Here is a 20,620-nt window from a genome sequence, read left to right on the forward strand (position 1 = left end):
ACCTTAATATGAATTAGTACACAGGGAAACTGTCTTAACACTGCATCCACTCTTGGATCGGGTGCTTTGTAAACACCAGCCAGTATGTCAAGTTCCATTGACACTCTGGCATTTTCTCTCCCCACTTTTTGTGCTTTCTTTTGTGGTTTCGGGAACTGACGGTCTGACGGGACAACACACCCCTCTTCAACCTCTCCCCTTCCCCGCTGTACAAACGTGATATCTGCCACGTTCTTCCTGAGCATCACGCTAAGACCGCAGGAGGGCTTGAAGAGAAAAATATCCACAAGCAGGCAGATTTTCCAAGAATAATTTAGAGTTGCCTTCCACAGATAAATCCTTGAACGTGCGAACGGACGAACCCTGAGCAGGCGTAGGCACCGTTCTGCTCATTTGAATTTGTCTTGCATTCCAAAGAATAAACTTCATCACAAACTCAAGGATATTTTTTGGTTTCAAGGCATTTCTGAAATGACAAAAAGAAAAATTGCACCAAAGTCCATTGAAAAATAAATGGTGAAAATAAAAGGCCTTAGTTTTGTTGCATGGCTTTCTACTTATTTCCTGCAAACTCAACCTGACTGAAAGTTTTTATCGATTTCCCAGTGACTTCTTAGTGTTGACCTTCTTTAGCGCGATCCTGTCGCAAAGTGAAATAGACCGACACACAAACACACCAGGCCATGTGTTTCAACGATTGCATTTATTAGGTGGAAGGGGGCAAAGCAAGTGCAAAAGCACAACTGAGCTACATACCAATGCCAATTTTTGCTACTTTTCTGTGTTGCTGCTTTGTGAGTATATAGTAGCAGTATACAACAGCTTGCCGCCGACTGATGGAAAGATACTTGGTGATATATATATATATATATATATTTATATTTAGGAAGGTGAAGACCTGTAACAAGTTTGGAAGCTGTCTCTCTATAGCTGCCATTGGCACAAAAACCAAAACAAACACAAAAAAAGGTAAAAAATAACACAAAAACAATAATTGGATTAAAAAAAAAAAACACAATACAAAAGAAACAAAATGGATATGGTGACCTCAAGGCAGACAAAAGACACGATGTGAGAATATCTCACCATAGTTACAATGGACTGACAAGCTCAACACAGAGACTATTTCTGACAAAATAATCTGTGGTGTGGAGCCCCTTATTTCAAGTTTATTTCATCATCAAATGAGAATTTCATGTTCTAAAATAAAGTAAGAGGTAACACTTTATTTGAAGTCATAAACATGACATAACACCTGTCATGAACATGAAGGAATCTTCATGGATGTTTATGATGTTGTCATGAAGTGTCATTCGGTTAATAATGACACTTTTAATGCATTAAACGTCCATTAAAAATGTCGGTTTTGCATTGGAAGTGTCATTATTTGCCGAATGACGCTTCATGATAACAGACGTAAACATTCCTGAAGTGTCTTCATGGTCATGTTTATGTCAGTCTTATACCATTCAAATAAAGCGTTACTAAATAGGATGTACTCCTATTGAGTTAAAAACAAGGTAACAATTCTCCCAGGTTTAAGAAATAGAAAATAGCTTCAAGCTATGGTTTGTTGTAAAAGACCAGAAGATTCAGTCAAGTATGAAAGTCATGTGAAGAGTTTCCTTGGATAGACTTTTGTTCTTTGACAACGTTAAACCAATGGAGTGTGCTTTGCCTTTAACGGTGGGCACAAAAAATAATCCTTACTTAGAATTTAAGTAAAAACATAGTAAGATCGCCCTGCCAGCCATGTTTCTACAGATGCATGAACAGAGGAAACAAAGAAACAGTAAGGACATCTTCAACTTCACATATTTTACAGAAAGAATATATTACACCACACTAGACAAAATGTACAACCAAACTACAGTCTGGCAGAGACAAAAAGTCAGCAACTAAAGGATTAAAGCTCCAAAACAAAACATCAACTGGAAAAAAAATACATGTTTTGTGATCAAATGATGTTGAGAATTGATTTTCATCACGATGTTGTTTCTTGTTGCTTACAAAACTAAAAGCTAAGATAGCATGCACTTATAAGCCAAGTACACAGCTAAGCTAAGCTAGCAGTATAAAGCAAGCTAAATACAAATTTAAGTCAGTATCTACTCAGATTGCTGAGGTAAATAAAAGCTAAGTGAATGCAGCAGTCATTCAGCTTAGCTAAGTGCTAACCCTGTGCTAAGCAACCACTCAGTTTGCTTAACTAAAGACAAAGCTAAGACAGCAGTCAGTCAGCTTAGTTAAGTACAAAGCTACGCTAAGCTACCATTCAGATTGCTTAGCAACCACTCAGGTTCAAGCACTAAGCTAAGACAGCAGTGAGCTAGCTTAGATAGGTTAAAAAAAACTATGCTAGGCTACCACACAAATGTAAGCTAGGACATCAATCAGTAAGCTTAGCTAAGTACAGAGCTATGCTAAACAATGACTCATGTTGCTTAGCTGAATACAAAACAAAGCCAAGATGACAGTCACTTAGCTTGGCTAAGTACAAAGCTACGCTAAGCTACCATTCAGATAGCTTAGCTAAACCAAGTACAAAGCTATGCTCAACAACCACCCAGATTGGTGGTTGCTAAGTACAAATCTATGCGATAGTGGTTTTGCTTAGCCCAGTAAGAAGCTAAGTAAGGATAGCTATAAAGCAAAAAAGTGCAAACCAAAGCTAGCAGCTGGGTAGCTAAGTACAAAACTAACAACTGACTGAACTTCTCAGTTTGCTCATCTTATTTCAAAGACTAAATCGAAAAGAAACTAGAAGATTGACTTTGTTCAAAACAAGGACCCATGTGAGTCTCATAAATATGTTCTACATTTGGTTTATTTTAAACTGTTCAATTACAGGAGCAGAAGAAGCAACAACCTGGCTAGCTAATGGCTCAAAGTCTTTGTGCTAATCTAACGAAAACGGTAGTAGGCCCTAGCTTATTTATCTTACAGCATATTCTCAAAAATAATAAACTGTGCATTTAACAGATTTTGACTAATCACATAAATAGAATTAGATCAATTACCGATACAAATAATAAAACAAAGCCCCTTTCGGTCCGTCAGTGTGGGCTGCCAATCATGCTCATTTAAACCCTATTCATCCTTGTCGGGTTTTTTAGCTGTAACAAGTGGTGACAATGTGCAAAAGTGACACATTTTGACTCAGTCTTATCACTTATAGCAGGCAATAAGCCTCTGAAATGTAAAAAATAAATAAATAAATTTCTGCCACTGTTTGGTGGGTTGGATGACCTGAAATTCTCCTTTTCTAAACGACCTTTCAACTTTCAGATCTACATATTGGTCTCACATAAATATATTTACAAGAAAGCCAGTCCAGCTAAATAAAACATCCCTTTATGCTCTACAGTTAAGAATATAAATACCCCCAAGAGAAAAATGTAAATAATAGCATTAATCCAATTAAAAGAAGGGAAAGGCCAAGTGGATTAAACCACTAGAAAAAAAAATTAAATAAAATTGTCAACACATGGTAAAAAGGAAAACACAGTACAACAGTTGCTTGAACTGTCAAACAGTAGTAAACCTCAGAGATAGAAAAAGTATAAAACTGAAATGAGAACTTTTAAAAACGAAAGGATACAGAACAAACGTGTGTAGCCTCAGACACCGCAAACATCACGAGTGATACGGAAACGAGTAAAAACAGGCAAGAGGTGATGCCACACCCACATCCAGGTGAAAATCTGTCCGACAGCAGAGGGCCGTCTGAATGTGGCCAGTGGCAGCTATAGCTTCCTGGCAAACTGACCGCCGAGACAGACTGAACGCAAGACACGAGACGCGTAGAGATTATTTGCTTTGGGTTCAAACAGACATTTTTTGATTCCATTTCTTCGACGTTACCAGATGAAGGGTTACACAATCACCGCAGGCACAGGTACTGAAATATTTCCAAATCGATATTTTCTCTTTTGATATTTAGTGGGATTTAAAATGTTGACTTCAGATGCAGATGGGTAAGAAGTGCTGGTTCTCTTGTACACAGTAATTGGAACAAAAGCAGTAGATTTTACAACCAAAGTCTAAGGAAATCGTCCCATTCAAGTCGGAAACAATGTGTAAATGAGTTTCTTTAGATATTTGAAAGACAAATAGTAATAATCTTAACTCTAAACAGGTTTGTAAGACACAATTATTTTTAAAAAGTCCACTTGTTCAGAGCTCCTATTTTCTCAAACTGTGTGTTTTCAGGGTGTGTCCTTCTAATTCCCAGCCAGGCCAGCTGGTTTGCTTCAGCCTGGACGTGTTCGCATAGGTCAACGTGTTGCCGACCTGCGTTGCATCTCCACAGCGGAACGAGGTGCAGCTCCAGGTCGATGCCGCCCATCACAGATTGGATTAGCAGGCGTGCCTGGTGCCCGTTACTAATTGAGTGAGGAGGTAGGCGAGCGGCGCTCTATTAGTTTCACTTTTCAGAAACACATGGGCTCATTGAGACCTAAGACCAAACTACACAGTGATTCAGACATCCTGCATGCAAAGACTTCATAGTTCCTTGCAAAACGTATTCATACTCCTTGATTTATTTATTTTTGGGTCATTTGGGAATGTTTTCCTTCAGCAGACGGGAAAGCTGGTACGGGTTGGACGATGGGTGGAGCTAAATACATGGAAATCTTGGAGGAAAACCACTTACAGGCTACAAAAAGTTCAAGACCGAGGAGGTTTGATGTAAAGTACGTCAACATCAGTGGGTATGAATACTTTTGCAAGACACCGTCGGTCCAAATCTAAAAAGAAACGATAAAAAAAATCCTTACACGTTTAACTCTGCTCTCAACCTAAAATTCATAAAAAGTGTAAAACTTTATCTACCCTGTACGAACATTTGGAGGTCAAGTCTTTCTTTGCATAAATTAGTTAATATATAGGAACACCATAAGAGTTCTTCACATATACAGCAAATATCACAATTTATATCTTGATGCAGCCATTTTAGCTGTAAAAACTTCTCATTCACTAACCCATACATTTAATGGCCTAGTCCAAGTACAACTTCTATTTTTCTTCATGTCATCAGTTCAAGCCCTATTAAAATCCAGGTCCAACTTTGTCCACATTCTCCCTACTGTTCCTTTTCATGTAAAGTATTTTACCATGTGAACCCCAGGAATAATAATAATAAAAACCTTTAAAATTTACATAGCGATATATTTGTTCCACTTAAGTCAACACATAAAACTGTTTGAACCCAAAGAAATGATGAACGGCAGTCAGATGTGGCTGTGCTGCAGCTGTGACGACGCCAGTGAACGAAGGAGGAGGAAGAAGGAAGCTCCTTTACGTCCCTTTAGGCGGCGTCCATTTTAAGGCCGTGGGGTCAATGGTCTTCCCATTACCGCGTTTGGTCTCCTTCGCTTTCCAGTCGTCAATGAGGTCCTTCGGAAAAAGAAGAAAAAACGAGTTAGTTAATGACTAGATGGGAAAATAAACTGTAAACCAAAGACAACGGTCCGAGTTCTTCACCTGTCTCTTTAAAACCAGGTGTTTTCCTTTCCAGTATTTGAGCATTTGAAGGGACTGCAGTGTGCTGACAATGTCCACTGGATTCACTGCCGTCTCCTGGCTGATCTCTGCAACAGAAAGGGAGAAATTAAAGGAGTTTAGGGTAGTGGGGTCAGCAGCGCCTGCTGAATCCATGGTCCTCAGTGGTTCAAATACTGTAGGTCCGACTGATTGGTACCAATATGGCTGCTACCAATGAGCCATATCGGTACCAATATTGGTACCAGCCATATTGGTCTGTACCAATATAGCTAGTATTTAAATGACCAAATTAGGATGGTCAATTCTAATTTGACAATATAATTGTACAAGTCAGAATTACAAAAATAAATAAATAAGCTTAATGGAAATATGCCAATTTTGAGAGAAAAAAAAAAGCATCAAAATTATTGTATTTTGCTAAACTGCAATGGAAACACTTTTTTCACATCACACAAGTCATGTGATCAACAGTTTGATGTTACTACTGGCAGAAACGACAAAGCAGACGACAGGAAGTGGTAGGAGGAGGATGTGCAGCATGTTTTTTTTAATAAACAACCCTATCCATATCCAATTTTAATTTTATTTCTTTTAAAATAGAACAAAGTTTTGCGCAAATTTGAAATGGAAACGCAGCTAATGAGAGATGCTACGGTAGAGATCTTGCTAAATATTTTAGCTCTAGAATGTGACTTCAGTGCTTTTTCCCTTGAAGCATATCGACTTCAAAGGCTTTCAAATACAGCAATTATACTGTTAGTACTATTAATGACGGATTAAATTTGTTAAATACATACCTCATCCATGACAGAGCAAATTGGAAATGAAAAACATTTTAATTTCATCTTCTCAAAGTAAAGTCAAGTTTACTTCTGTACCATATTTCAGCAAGCAGGCAGTTCAAAGTGTTAACAGTATAAAAATATAACACAGCAACTAATTTATGAAACAAGATTTTGTCAAATGAGAACATCAAAATCATCAAGCTCATATACTTTGACTGTATTTATTAATGTTCCAGTTATTATGAATCAAACACAGATTTAAATCAAAGGGTTTTTAGCCTTAATTTAAAAGAACTGTTTTGGCAGTTTTTCTGAAAGTTTGTTCCAGATTAGTGGTGCATAGAAACTGAATGCTGCTTCTTCATAGCAACTTTTCAGACAAAAAATTTTTAAAAATTTGTATTGCTCAAAATCTGGTTTATAAACATTGGTGATTGACCAGGAAACTGCAATCAGTGAACCCCTAGTTTTCACTCATACGTCTGAAGCCATGGTGTGAAGAATTGTACGGAATTTTCCTTAAAAATCTGTAATCTGTCTCTCTCTATAAGCACATTCAAGCACATCAGAACTGCTTCTAACTGTTGCATGACCTTTGCTGCCTCTTGGCAAGTGCTCTCTTGAAAAAGAGGTTTTTAATCTCAATGGGACTTTCCCGGTTGAATAAAGGTAAAATAATAATAATAAAAGAAAAACATTCCGACCTTTGATGGAGATCTCCTTTCCCTGAAAACTGTTGAGGTACCGCAGCAGAACATCTTTCCAGTAACTTCTGTAGCTTATCAGACCCAGGTCGGACAGAGGGCGCTCAGGCGAGCCCACCTTCTCCTCCACCTTGGACAACAGGTAGCCTGTTTGTTGTTTTTGGACAGGAGAGAACGTTGTTTTTAAATGAGTTCTCTGCGCATATCTTAGTGCAGACCAGAAAAGACGTACAGCAGTTTTGATGAACGTTTTCTGAGAGGCGCCCTCCAAAATCAGGTGACATTTATCAGTGAATGAGAGCAGTGCTGGTACTCACTGAAGTCAATGAGCATCTTTCCGTAGCCTTGCCTCATGTACTGCGGCATGGTGAGGATGCAGGACACGTTGTAGTTCAAGAACGAGTTCTTCTCCTGTGGAAGGAGAGGAAACTGCTGTGACAGAACAGGATGTTGCCCCTGGGTTCATACCCAGTCTTAACTGGGTACGAACTGACGATGACAGGTTTAATACGTCCGCTGGGCAGTAGCTCCATGTTGCTTATATTCATAAAAATCCCAAAATAAAAAGTACAATGTCTGCAAAATATGCATTCCTTAAAAAAAAATTACAAAATAATTTGTGGGTGCCCTGGCTCAGTATCTGACAGTATGAACTAGGGCGGGACGGGAAATATGGCTTAAAACTAAAATCTTAGATTTTGTTTTTTATCCAAGATAACATTTCCAACTTTAATCCATTTCCCCCTTTTAGTTCTTTAAAAAAAGAAGGAAAAATACAAATGACTGGCTTTTATTTCAATCATTCTTTCTTTGAGTTGACTTGAATTCAAAGTCGAAATAAATAGAACCTGTAGGACAGGCTTATCGAGCAAGATGGTAGTTCTTAGACGGGCTAACATCACTCTGAACTATGGAAGCCCAAGCAGTCCATTGGTGGAAAGAAACAAAAACTAGATTTTCCAAAAATCTAAATTTGACAAATCGATAAACTCGATTTATCGAACGGCCCTAGTATGAACTCCTCCAACTTCCTGGGGCTTTAAAAACTTAAATAATTAGCTTGGTGTTGCATTCACAGGCTAACATCACGCGACCCAGTTTCCACAAAGTGAGGAAGCAGTAGGCTTCTGAAGGCGTTACCTTGGAGAAATATCCGACCAGGTGACATCCCGTGTTGTCGGCTTCCGTCATGACATAGAAGAGGAACGGCTCCACGTCGTAATACAGCGTCTTGTGGTCCAGGAAGAGTTTGGCTAGCAGACACAAGTTCTGACAGTAAATCTGGGAGTGGAGAGAACGCAACGGGTTGATGAAACCGATTCGTTTCGACTGACAATGGTTAGCAAAAGGGATTACAGATGTAAAGCTTTTGCCTTGTTCTTCTTTCCGTCCACCTCAAAGACAGAGATGTTCCCCTTTCTGTAGATCTCGTCACCTGGTGGATGCTTCCACACGCACTTGGCCTTGAGTAGCAAAAACGACTTCAGGTTAAAAAAAATTGTTCAAAACCAAAATTTTTACTCAAACATTGAGCAGTAGGGGTGCCCTACCATGTGCCTGCGCAGAATGGTCTGGCTCTTCATATACTTGAGGCAGAACTCGCACATGAAGAGCCTCCCCAGGCGGGCGTACTCCTCGGGGTACGGCGAGTGGTACCAGGTGTCCAGCTCGAAGCGGCCGAACACGATGGTTTTGATCATGTTGCTGCCCTCCGACACCTGGCCGGCCAGACGGAGCTTCTCCTGCGCAGCCGGGTCGGGACGGACGGGCGGGGCAAACGGGACAGAAGGCGGCGGAGAGGAGACGGGGAGGGAAGGAGGGAAGAAAGATTCAATTATTGAAGGGAAGACAAAGGAACCGCCTGAGTGGAGGGAACCGGCCAAGACAATTAAAGGTGCAGGAAGAAAAAGTCAGATGAGGAAGTAATGCTTTAAGCTTCACTTGGATACATGAAAGTCATCTGGACTGGAAAAAAATGTAAATAAATCTGAACGCTGCAAAAGCAATAAATCGTACCAAGTATTTTGTCTAGTTTCTAGTGAACATTCTTGAATATCACCGTCACTAAATACATCTTGTATTACCATGTTTGTTCCAATGGTTTGAACTTTTATTATTACATATGCATACGTTGATTGTTTCTGTGTTTTCTCGGTTTTCTTTTCTCTCTTTCTGCAGGTTTAGAGGCAGACTTCCAGAGCCTTGACTTGTGTTCCCTTTATGCTTCTTTCTCTTATCTACGCTTTCCTCTTTTCCATTCAAACCTTTTCCCCACCTTTCTCCCTCTCTTTTTTCTTCTCTGTGTCCATTAAATTAGGAATAAATCCAAAGGAATTTCTAATAAAGTTTCTTCTATATATCAAAGGGAGCAAAAGGCAAAAGCAGTAATCCTGCACTTGTGAAAGTAAATCCGTTGGGCCTCACCTTGACACACTGCCATACAGGACATGTTTAAAAATATATATATATATGTATTAAAAATTATAAGCTCCCTTTAGGCCTGTTACAATAAAAGTTGCTGGACCACAAGCTGTCCCTGTTATTATTGCAATAATCGATATTATTGTTGTTTTGAGATCGTTGTCAAGTTATATAATGATGATGGCATAATAATGCAAGTTTTCTCTCTCAAAAAACAGTAACTTTAAATTTTGCATAGAACACTTTGAACTGGAACTAGAAGATTTTTTAAAATATCCAAATTAAAACACGACAATCAAAAAGCAATAAATAAAACGGAAATAAAAACCCCACACAACTGAATCCGGAAATAAAACGGATTATGATGTTTCTGTAAACAAAATTGCCTGGTGAGAAATATGAATCATCAGAACGGAAATGATCAAGTTCATTTTAATTGATCATGTTATTAAATGGTTAATTACTTACTGTGACAGGCACAGTTCTACAAAACGTCTTTCCCATGTTATAAATTTAAAAACAAAATCTGTTAGTAGAACTAGACTTTTTAAAATCAATATTCAGGAATTATTGACTTTAAAAACATATCTTGCAGAAAAATTCCTTGTCAGTTAGTTTTGTCTTATTTCAAGTGTATGAAGATATCTGCACTAGAAACTAGGCAAAAAATACTTGGGTGAGATTTTGGGTTTTTGAAGTGAATTTACTGGGTTATTAATATATTTCATTATCAGCTAACATCTGGTAAATCCCTCTCATCTGAAGTATCAGAAATGAACATGGAATGACATGAAGTGATCGTCCAAACTACCAAATCTATCTGAGACTCCTGCTGTGGCTGCAGAGGAAGGTTTTCAGACTGAAAAAGAGAAGAAGAGAAGTAAGGTAGGAAAAGGGGAGAAGCGGGGGAGGTTAACAACAAAAACAAAAACAAAAACAAAAAACGGAAGGAAGGAAAAGTGGAAGGGTGGGAGGTGATGATGAGTTTTCTCTCTTACAAGGTCCTCCGAGGCACGTGCCTGCGCTTTCCTGAACAGCTCGAGGTCGTAGTCGCTGGTGATGTTCTCCAGCATCGGCTCCCGGCTCGTCCCGTGGCTCTGTCGGTGTTCCTGGGAGCAAGTGGGGAAAAATAACAAGAAGTGGGATTTTTATAACGTGGAGAAGATTCAGTCTGACGTCTCCTCTCTGCTTACTGTGTATTTCTCCTTCTGCTCCTTATTGAGGCCAGAGTTCCTCTTCCTCCTCAGCTCTGTCACCTTATCTTTGTAGCGCTGCTGTCCGTCTGTGGGGGCCTGGAACAAACACAGTTGGTTTGAACGAAAAGCTGATTTGGGCCTTCGCAGATGAAGATTATGGGCTGATTAGAGGTATCATGTAAAAAGAAATGTTGCTTAAATTCACGCCTTCACACCAGTCAACATGTTAGCTAGCTGCAGAGTGTGTTTTCATAAACTGATTACTTATAGCTTATTCGTTGTTTCTACCAGTTGCTCAGAATTATACCACAAACACAATCTGTATTCTGGTAATATGACTTTATTCTCCCACTGCGACTTTATTTTCATATTATAACGACTTTATTCTCATAATATTACTACTATTCTGGTTTTACTACATAGTATCAGATTTGTCATTTTTTGACCAACTGAGATGCAGAGATGCGGTACAGTTTTGATTTTTGGCCAATTGATTGTTACATCACTAACAAGACAATTACTGGTACCAAAGTATGACAAGGTTTTAAGAAGTTGTGGTTTTAAAACAGCAAAAATCTTAAACTGTTTTTTTTATGATTAAACATAGACAGCCGCGGCGTTGAAGATAAAGTGGCGACATCCATCACTCCAGGTTTTAACGCCACACTTGGCCAGCTGTTTTAAACCAATCAATTTAAAAAAATAAAACTAATTAAGTGTTTTAGTTTTAAATATTTATCTAAATGCAATGATAATTTTACACGAGGTTATATCAAAAGAATAGAAAAAGATTTCGAATCAAGTAAAAAGAACTTGTTTGTTTTCTCTTTGGTTATTCCAATCTCATAATCTCCTTTCAGACATTTAGAACGACCTGTCTTATCAAATCAAGTAAACAGGTGCATCAGACGTGGATTTTACTGTGAACCAAGTGACAGTAACCCGTCATCGCTCTGACCCTGCCACCCTGACGACCAGCGGTGCGATCTCAGCTGCTCCTGCCTCAATAGCAGCGCACCAGTCAGAAGGGACACAAACCTGTGTGCATGTTTGCTTTCCAGCACATTACCTGGTGCCTTGTGGAGTGTCTGTTCTCATCCTGCCGATGCGACAGCGCCCTTTCTTCGGACTGCTTGTCGCGTGTCGTCGCCTTGCCCTGTCAAACAAATCAACACTGTCTGGAGCCCCGTAGCAAAAACACAACAGCCGCCTCCTCCATGTTTCTACAGCATGCCAATTTCTATTTGCTCCTCTTGCTTTTTTCACATTCACTCACCGGACACTTGGTGTGACGGCAGACCAGAGGACCAGTTCGACCATCAACACGTTTCCTCAGTAACGAGGAGAACGGTTGTCAGATTTATGTTTTATGTCAGATTTATGTTTGTGGATCGCAAACATTAAACCACAAACAATGTAATGTAGAAGTTTGTGGTTGTATCATAAATTATTGAAAAGTTCCAGGGTGTGAAAACTTTTGCAAGGAAACATATGCAGCCATGTAAACGTGTAAATGTATCGCTTTGGGCACTTTCCAGCCATTCCAGCTTTGTGTGACTATTTTTTCATAGTTTCACACAATTTATCTGAAATCCTTGCAGATTGTGTATTGAGTGTATGTGTGTGTGTGTGCAGTCTACTTGTATATCTTTATTTAGGGGATCACATTCACCATTTTTACCCACAGAAGAAGGTCTTCCGTAATAAATGAGGACTTTTTCCTGAATCTCATATTTTTCGACTGCTACTTTGGTCTACTAGCTGGGTTTAGCAGTATGATGTGAAATAAGTTTTGGTTAAGGTTAGAAATAGACTAGGACTAGTTATGAAAAATGTCTTGGTTAGGCATAAATACAGTTACTACAATGAATGGAAGACAATACAAAGTCCTCAGTTTTATTGAAGTGCACAGATGTGTGTGTGTGTGTTCTTGTATTTGATACATTGTGAGGACCATCGTCCTAACACATCAGTTGTGGGGACTGACTGCTGCTCTTGGGGCCCAAACCTGAGTCCCAGAAGAAGTGCTGTTTTTGGGTTAGAGGTTAGGTTTTGGACTAATGTGTGAATTGAGTTTATAGTTAGGTACAGAGTTATGCATGTACTGGTGATGGTTATGTTTAGGGTAAGGGTCAGGGCTAAACTATAGAAATGAATAAAAAATAATTGAAGAAATTTCAAAGTCCTTGTGACAGAAAGGACTTTGGACCTTTAAGGACTTTATGTGTACCTGCCTGGCTCTTTAGGACTATTTATGATATTTTACTAACCTCTGAAAACTGATGGGCCTTAGGGGGACCAAAGTCCAGTCCTGATACGGTAGACCCCTTTGTTTATGTTTAGCAGTTAGCTTTAGAGTTGAGGTGTGAATTAGGTTTTGGTTAAGGTTAGAGTTAGGAAAAGACTAGTATAAGTCAATACAAAACCCTAATATGTATGGAAATACAAACATGTGTATGTGTGTGCGTGTGTGGTGCACGTGTGTGTGTGTACCTTGCATTCATCAGCAGAGAGGTTGTGGTACAGCGGGCAGCCTGATATGGAGAAATGTCTCTCATGTCTTCCTGTTAGATGACCTGGGAGAAAAATCGGACGGGTGAGAACAAGAGGAAGATGAGAGGATGTTTGCAGATGAAAGGCAGTAAATTTAAAGCGGTATGACATTTGATCGGGGGGGCAGCGGGGAATCGTGGCTGTGTGGAGTTTAGGTCCTCTCACCGAGCGAGTTGCATCCTGGGGTCGGACACTTCATGTTAAAATTGTAGCTTTCGTGGAATCGTCGTCGTTTGGGTCGATGGGAGAGGTTGTGGGCGGCGGCCTCTTTGAGCGACAGCTCTTTCGCCAGTCTCTCGTCCTCCTCTTGTGAAACGACAACATTGTTGTTAGAAGACACGTGGTCATTGCTCGGACTGGAAACGTCAATATCTGACTCCGAGGATGGGGCGTTGCCTGTCGGGGTCCGCGGGGGCGTCTCGTCCCGGTCCGCTCCTTGTTTTGTGTCTGCTGGGCGAGTTGAGGAAGATTAAAAATCCCAAACTCTAACGCTAATTTATTTGAAATGAAAGCATCTTTACAGCTTTTACTCCTTCTGATTTATTTTAAGGGGGGGAATCTCTGCAGGCCACATATGTCCACACGTACAGATGCAATGAAACAGCCTTCAGCAGTAGCAGCACTCAGATAAATCCAATAGCGAAGAGTGATGTTACTGCTGCTGAAGAACGGGCAGCTGTGAGACCCTGGCTGCCAAATGAAAGCACATATTTCAACCTGTTTTCTTTTATCTTTTAGCCTTCAGTTAACACAGAAGGTGTGGTTGTGTGTGACCAGCATGTTAGAGAAGCAGCAGCAGCAGCAACTCTGAATATGGTTGTGAAGGAAAATAGCACAAAAACAGATTTTTTTCTGTTCTCTTTTGTTTATCTTTCTATTGCGACCAAAGTCCTCTTTCTTTAAGTTTGCATATAGTTTTATGATGATGTGTTAAGAAAATTGGCTTGTTAATAGAACTGGTCAATCTCCATCTCAATTAGCCGGTCACAAACCATAGCTAGTTGTAATTGTTCTGTAATGTCAACTAGTATTGGCGAATTTACATGCTGTTTGGAGACGTAGTGTGAAGGAAAAATTTAGTAGCAAAGTTTAAATAAATTTGAATGTACACTTTATGATGTTTTTATTAAAGGTTTGCACTCAGTTGCAGCTCAACAGGATATATGCTCTTCTGACCCGCCTCAAAGAAGTGAAGAACAGGGTGTTCAGCAGTTAGAGATGTGAGACATGGCTAAGGTGATAAGCCTAGGTTGTAGAAGTTCAGTTACTAGTATCTGTTTAGCCATCAGCAGAGAGGCCTTTTTGGAGAAACGCCTAAAGTTGAGCTGTGAATGTGTATGCAACTCTGCTCCACTGAAACTGACAGATAAGTAACGTATAGATTTTTACCTGACACTTGAGCCACGGGGTGTGACTAAGTAATGTGTGATGTATCCTATGTAAATGAGGGGACGTTCAGCCCCAAGTCAGAACTCATCCGATTCTCACTGAGATGTGAGCTTTGTATGTTTTCTCCATTTGCAAATGTTAATTAAAGCTGTGTTTGTTCTCTTTTAAAGCTAAAGTTTGGTCTCGAATTTTGTGCAACTTAACAGTAGAGAAAGAAATGCAATTCTAACGCACGCCAACAGCAGAAACATCTGATCAGTCATGTAAAGGACAAGTTTCAGCGCTTTCTGTTAAATGTGTTCCCGTCTTCTTTAGCGCATTTTTTGGGAAAAGCTAAAAGCCAACTCAAGCAAGCATAAAAACCTTTTTTTGAGGAAGTTATTTCCCATTTTGCCGTTTCCATCAACCTTTTTTAATGTGATGCTTCAAAATGTGCATTAGAAAAATGTTGAACAGTGAAGGCACCATACTTAATCGCTGCAACATTGCGCCAAACACAACCACATTTACCTCAGACACAACATCCAAAGTGTAGAAGTTGTTACTGAAGGAAAAAGACTCAAAGTTGGCAAATTTATACTCCAGTAAGATGTTACTTCATACATGTTGAGATATCACTACTGGTCTGTTCAGGCCGTCATTTAAAAAGAGAACAACAGAACTAAAAGTATAACAGCAAAGTGGCTTTGTTAAATCCTGTCAAGCTTTCAGGTTTCATCTGTGGAATATTCTGGATTTGGAGATAAGCGGCAACCTCATTGGAGTTTCAGAGTCTTCAGAGAACACACACAGAAATGTCTGTTAATACTTAGCATTGCTAACCATGCTAATTTCAAATATAAGATGCTAAAGACAGCTAAAAATTTCAACTCTGCAATAATTTCTAAATTTAATAGACTTAGGAATGCACTGATATGAAAACTTGGACCAATGTTGCTAGGTGATTTTAATACCACCCCTAATCAATATCGTATTATTTTGAATTTTGTCATTTCCATCAACCTTTTCTAATGCGTCACTTTAATATGCGCATTAAAAAAACTATTGATGGGAACACAGCTGGTATCTCTAACAATAAAATCAATTGCTTTAGCAGTAGGACAGAAAAGATATTCTGAATGCCATGAATTATTGTTCTTCTTGAACATCTGGAGTCGGCTTAAACCTTTATCATCAGGGGAAAGATTTCTTTCAAATAAAATCAGGGATGAGATTCAGCTCCATCTCCAGTCTTGGCACGCAATTGGTAAACAGATCCATCAGATTTTAAAAGTAGATATTTTATTTATGCAAAACATTTCCACAACGTAAAACCCCACCTGCTCTGCATCTACAAGAGACACCACTCAGTGACAGTAATTAAAGAGCGGGCTCGGGGAATCTGACGTAACAGTTTCTAACAATAGATTTCACACTAAGTCAAAGCAGGAAGCTGGACGTCAACTCAATAAGTCAAACGAGGTTTGCTGGCTCTAGCTGCAGGTTCATATGTAAAAGGCTGGGGTTCGTGACAAATGGTGAATACGTAACAAAAAAGGCTGCGAGTATCACGGCACAGAGAAAAAACATTATGAGTTTTTATCATCAGTGTGGCCACTTTTAGGAAAGCGGGAGTTTTGACAATGTCGATGTGAAAAGAAAGAAGCAACAATCTTGGGAAAACAACGGCTGCTGCTGATCCATCTGTTGTAACGCTATTTCTACATTCAAATGTGTTGAGTTTATTATTCTACAGTGAAAAAGGAAAACATCTCGGTAAAGTCCAGACCTCAACTTAACTGAAATACTTTGGAAAAAATATCAAGAGATGCAAATAAATGACCTAATATATTAAGTTTTTTTTTCCATTAGAGGTTATATTTGTCTAACGTTTCAACTTGATATGAGTCAGATCTTTTTATTTTGTCCCAATAAATAAGATGTCAAAAGTAAAAGGCTGATCTTTTTTTTTTTTTTTTTTTACCCCTCCAGGGGGTCTTTTGTGGGCTCTAGTGTCCCTTATATGACAGTAGGCTGACAGGAAACGGGGAAAGAGAGGGGGGAAGACATGCGGCAAATGTCGTTGGGTCCGGGAGTCGAACCCGCGACGGCCGCGTCGAGGACTCAAGGCCTCCAAATACGGGTCGCGCTAACCGCTACACCACCATGGCATGCCCCAAAGGCTGAGCAGCTGCAGTTTTCAGGAAGGTTTGTCATTGGTTCCTTTGACAAGCCTCCAATTTCAGGCAACACTTATTAGTCCCCTTTCTAACCAGGAACAGACTGACTTCATATGACTTATATCAACTCACCTGCATCATAAGAAAGAAAGAAAGAAAGAAAAACATACAGATCCTCCGCCTCTCGTTCTCCCTTCTTGCCTCTATAAGCCACTTCCTAAAATATCCCCTAATGCTGCTGCTTTGCTTCACACCTTCATCTCTTCTTCATGCCTCTAATTCAGATCTCATCTTATCTTTTTATAAAACAGAAAGGAAGAACGGCGGCTTACCATTGGCTTCTGTGTCTGAGCCAGACGACCTGCTCTGACGCAAATGGTATCTTTTGGCTTTGGGGTTTGCCGCCCCCTGCTGGCTACGTGTGATCCTGCGTGCAGAGGAGAAGACGGAGGCAGGCGCTGCTGCTGCTGCTGCTGCTGCTGCTGCTGATGATGGGGCCGACTCTGCTGCAGAATCAGGGCCCTCATCGTGAGCGGCAGCAGCCGGGGAGCCGCTGCGTAACGAGCTGGAGTTATCTAGAAGGAAGAAGGAAATGCCACTTTTCTGAGACGAACTTTAAATCACAGACATGATATTTTATCAATTCAAATCTCAGAGGTGGATCCAGCTAAACACAGGATGACCCTGGAAGAAAAGCTGTTCGAGGACGGTTCAGTCAAATCTTTACAACTCATGTTAGGGCCATTGTAGATGGGAAGAAAAGAAGTACATTTCAAATATTTTTTTTAACAATTTAATAATAACATTTTTAGGTCAATCTTAAAAATTTTCTTTAAAAACAAAAATCTGAATCTCTGAGTTTCCAAGTACAAAATTTGATTTAACCCCCCCCCCCAAAAAACTCTGATTTTGAGACTAATCTCAAAAACTTTCTAGAAAAACACTGGAAATGTCAAAACTTTTCAACTTTGGAATATGTTCAAAGTTTCTTTATTACACTAAATTGTTACAATATTGTTTTATGAATTAAATTGCTGTGATCATCCAGATTCAGTTTCGACTAAAAAGTCTGGATTCTAATATAAGTTCTGTTATAATATCAAGTTAAAGAACGATTTTAAAAAGTACGTTAATAAAGTGTAAATAGTAAATACTGACATTTCTTTAACAAAAAAAGAAACAGTCAAAAACTAATCACTCAATTCCTTTGAGAAGTGGAGGACTTATTAATTCATAATAAAACTTTCTCAGCTATATACTGATGTACAGATCCCATTAGCATTTAGGCTAAGTACTGATGTACTGTTGTCTGTTTCTCAATAAATTATTGAAATTATTGTATTGTCCAGCTTTACTAACAACTGAAAAGGGTAGAATTCTAACCAAAAAATAATTATAGACAATTATTGGCAACATTTTGAAGGTTTTTGTGACTTTTATTCAACTGTATCTGGATCTTCAACTGTCACTCGAACAAGAGACAACGGCCTCTATAGCCAAGTTGCACTGATGGGAATATATTTTTTTAAATGGTAAATTTTTGCTATGTTATGACATTTTACATATCTTTAAGAAGACACTAACAAAGTAAAAATCTGAAGTTTCATAACATAAGGGTTTTTTTAAAGACACATATAGCCTTTTTCCAATCTGAAGTGTTTTATCTACCTATAAATAAGTAGATAAAAATTAGGCCCTGAAATATTGCTAGCAACCCCGAAAAATGGTAAAAGTTTTAAGAAAGAAAAACTTTTCCTTTGAACCACAAGTTTGTTAAAAAGACTCATTTTATTTATTTAACAGTGGTAGGAACGGTTTACCTTGTGAGCTCTGGCTGAGGCGCAGGGATGCGCGAGTCAGACGCGTGCTGCTGCGTCGACGAGCCCTTACTGCAGCTCTGATGTGTTCGAGGTCGGCGGAAAAATCAGAGTCCTCTGTTCCATCCGAGCTGCTGCCTGCCGTTCTCTGAGAAACCAGAAACAGTCAGCAAATGTATGTCTTTGTTTTGTTTTTTAAATAAAAAAACACACAAATATGTGTGTGTGTGTGTATATATATATATATTTATATATATACACACACACATGCAAAGAAAAAAAAATATATATATATATATAAATATAATATATATAATAAAAAATCTTCCCCCTGCCTGTTTCTTTTTACCAGTGATTAATTCAGCAGAGATCCCATGTCGGACGGGAATTATCGCTGTTAAGCACCTTTTGCTTTCCAAATATTAATTAACTAACTAACAGTACAGTATGACAGATAAACGTAGTTTGAAAGCAATTAACAGATTGTTTTAATGACAAAAAATATATTTTCATAATGAAAATATGTCGTATAGATACATTACCAATTCTTTGTAAAAAAGAAAAGTTTGGAGTGAGCACTCCTACGTTTCACAAAGATTAGTTCCAATTACGTATAATTATTATTTTTTTGGTTTGCTTTTTTATACACATTTCTCTACTTCAGATTTGAAAATTAATAAATAGATACAATAAACAACAACTCAAACACTCCGAAAAAATATTTTTAAATAAAAAAAAATATGCCCTGCGTATGTATACAGTTATATACATACTAAACAAATCCTTAGAACCACAAGCATAGAACTTATTCATAATTCTCTATGGATAGATATACAAGTAAAGATTTTTTGTCCCCCATGGTTACTTGTGAACCAAGACAAGCTTACAGTCAGATAGGCTTAGCTAGAACTGCCCCCTCCATTAAAACTGCCTGGGGCCTCATCCAAGATTGGGCCGCCCCTGCCTCCTTTAAACATGAATACATGTAGCGAATAATGTGCCACAGATAAACACAACTACAGCAGATAAAAATACACCTCACGGAACTATGGAGGCTATTAAATACGTAACTGTCATCGATTATATACCAAAAATCAATCAATTATACACTAGAACTGTAAACTGTAAGGATACACTGACATCAGCGGACGTACAAGCAACAGTAAACATTCGCGTTGGTAGAAGAGAAATAAAGCTGCTCTGGTCCGTTTGCTTTATCCTCCAAAAAGAAAAATGTTCCAAGACGCGACATCCTGGTCGAACCGTTTGATCCAGACGTAAATATGAGTAATTGCTTTGGCAGCATGGCCGCATATTTGACAACTTCACAACAAGAGGGCAGTGCATTCCATTTGCATCTCACCAATTAAGTGAGAGGTGAGGCGGGACTTGCGCAAGTCCAACCAATTAACGCAGGCGTAGTTCAAACTCCGTCCAATCGGAGCGTTGTTTTGGTGTACAGCGTTCTGTCCTGAGGAAACCAAAAAACAACCCGTCCTCATCCGTTTGCTAGAGACCGTTACAAGCCGTTAAACTTTGGTCTGCCCGTAAACACGGCATGTTGGAGGAAGAGTCAACCTAAACTAGCAATCAAAGAGTAATAAGAGGTTTAAGAAACAGCAATAATTTCTTGCAAGTACGCTGTAAATGTGAGCTAGCTTAGCTTAATAGCTCTAGCACAAACATAACTCTTATTGGAGGGAGTTATTAAAAACATGCGCAGTTTGTTATTAACACCGTGTAGAAAAACATTCAAGCGCCTCAGCGGCGTTCGTTTTCCAGCCTCAGTTTCATTTCCACGGCTAACATTAGCCATGACGTTACACTGCACTGCCACAGCCTCTAACGTCTTCTCTCACCTTTCTCCGTGGCATATCTTCAGCTGTGGAAGTATCTTATCCTTTACGTTGGGGGAAAGTATTCAAGCTTCCATACAGGCTGCAAAAGAGAAACGCCACCAAAGCATAACATGGACCAACTAGGCTAGAAGAAGCGCACAATTTCCCCCGCACTTCCTCGAGTGCGGAGCAAGTTCGGTACGTTGACAAAATAGATCCGCCAGATGATGCCACACCAATGAGCTTAAAA

At 39.2% G+C, this 20,620-nt stretch overlaps 1 protein-coding gene across 4 annotated transcripts; it reads right to left on the reverse strand.

The window, feature by feature from the left end:
* Window positions 1-684: 684 nt before the first annotated feature.
* Window positions 685-20,585, reverse strand: LOC116736063 (histone acetyltransferase KAT7-like). Of its 4 annotated transcripts, none has more exons than XM_032588287.1 (15): window positions 20,392-20,585; window positions 18,536-18,680; window positions 17,048-17,290; window positions 13,333-13,473; window positions 13,108-13,190; window positions 11,684-11,770; window positions 10,612-10,710; window positions 10,417-10,527; window positions 8,548-8,739; window positions 8,371-8,460; window positions 8,138-8,278; window positions 7,315-7,408; window positions 6,998-7,144; window positions 5,488-5,594; window positions 685-5,400 (listed from the first exon to the last, which is right to left on the reverse strand). In XM_032588287.1, the coding sequence occupies exons 1-15, from the start codon at window positions 20,404-20,406 to the stop codon at window positions 5,302-5,304; spliced, it is 1,794 nt and encodes a 597-aa protein (XP_032444178.1). In that variant the 5' UTR covers window positions 20,407-20,585; the 3' UTR covers window positions 685-5,301. The 4 variants fall into 4 exon arrangements, with proteins under 4 accessions (XP_032444178.1, XP_032444176.1, XP_032444177.1 ...); XM_032588285.1 differs by having other exon boundaries at window positions 13,333-13,614; XM_032588286.1 differs by having other exon boundaries at window positions 10,438-10,527; window positions 13,333-13,617.
* Between the last annotated feature and the right edge of the window lie 35 nt (window positions 20,586-20,620).

This window comes from Xiphophorus hellerii, chromosome 16 (assembly GCF_003331165.1).
Source record: "Xiphophorus hellerii strain 12219 chromosome 16, Xiphophorus_hellerii-4.1, whole genome shotgun sequence".
Lineage (NCBI taxonomy): Eukaryota > Metazoa > Chordata > Actinopteri > Cyprinodontiformes > Poeciliidae > Xiphophorus > Xiphophorus hellerii.